The sequence below is a fragment of the Caenorhabditis briggsae genome, assembly GCF_000004555.2.
Source record: "Caenorhabditis briggsae complete genome, chrIII, whole genome shotgun sequence".
NCBI lineage: Eukaryota > Metazoa > Nematoda > Chromadorea > Rhabditida > Rhabditidae > Caenorhabditis > Caenorhabditis briggsae.
Window position 1 is genome coordinate 10,838,565 of NC_013490.2, and position 784 is coordinate 10,839,348.

The following is a 784-nucleotide window of genomic DNA, read 5'->3' on the forward strand; positions in this document are numbered from 1 at the left end:
TATCCGATGTAGTTGGTCTGAAAATATTGATTCTGAAAGAAACTGTGGCAGGGCCCGCGAAGGCCCGGGAAAGGCCCGGATTACAAGTATGCTTTTTTTCTAATTTCAATATTTATATGACTCACTTTCTCAAATCCGCTGGTGCCACATTAGGGTGCGGTGTATCGAAGCCAGCTCTGCCGCACTCCACCTGTGAGGGCTGCAAAAATGGTTTTATTTTTCTAGAACAAAGAAAAAATGTACATTTATTGTTGGCGTTGGTGGTAGCACTCGAACAGAAGAAACTAATTCTGATGATAGTGGCTGATCGTCTGAAACCGGTTGAGCAATAGGGACAACGAGCGGTTGTGTAAGCGGCTTGATTTTTTGAAGTATTCCAGCTAGATCGAAGCCGACGGCGGATCTGAAAATATATATTTTTCAATTTAACATCCCAGAAAGTATTGATTACTGTAAAGAATCTGCTGAAAACACGGGCGGCACAACCGTTTGTTGCTGTTGCTTCTCTTTTGCCTTCTCAGCCTTTCGTTTCGCTTTCTCTTCTTGAATTCTCAACTCAACCAAGTGCTCAACCTCTCTTCGATCCCATTCAATCACATCCGGATGTTCCATAAATTCTCGTAAATCTGGAAGAATGTCCTTTATCCGCGGCGCCTTTCGGAACATTTCCATGAATGCGTCCTTTTGGATTTTTGATTTTTCAACGGATTCATCTTCAGCGGCGACTTGTGGAGCGGCTTCGGCAGGAGCCTCTTCTTCTTCTTGTCGCTCGTCTTCAATTTCC

General features: G+C 43.9%; 1 protein-coding gene across 1 annotated transcript in view; it reads right to left on the reverse strand.

Moving 5' to 3' along the window:
• CBG03554 overlaps window positions 1–784 on the reverse strand; it is a gene marked incomplete at both ends in the record, with an annotated part of 5,725 nt that overhangs the window by 3,671 nt on the left and 1,270 nt on the right. The window contains 3 exons of the mRNA XM_045244392.1: window positions 126–199; window positions 244–403; window positions 452–773. Of these exons, the coding sequence (XP_045092425.1) occupies window positions 126–199; window positions 244–403; window positions 452–773 (556 nt within the window). The remainder of the gene's footprint in view (window positions 1–125; window positions 200–243; window positions 404–451; window positions 774–784) is intronic.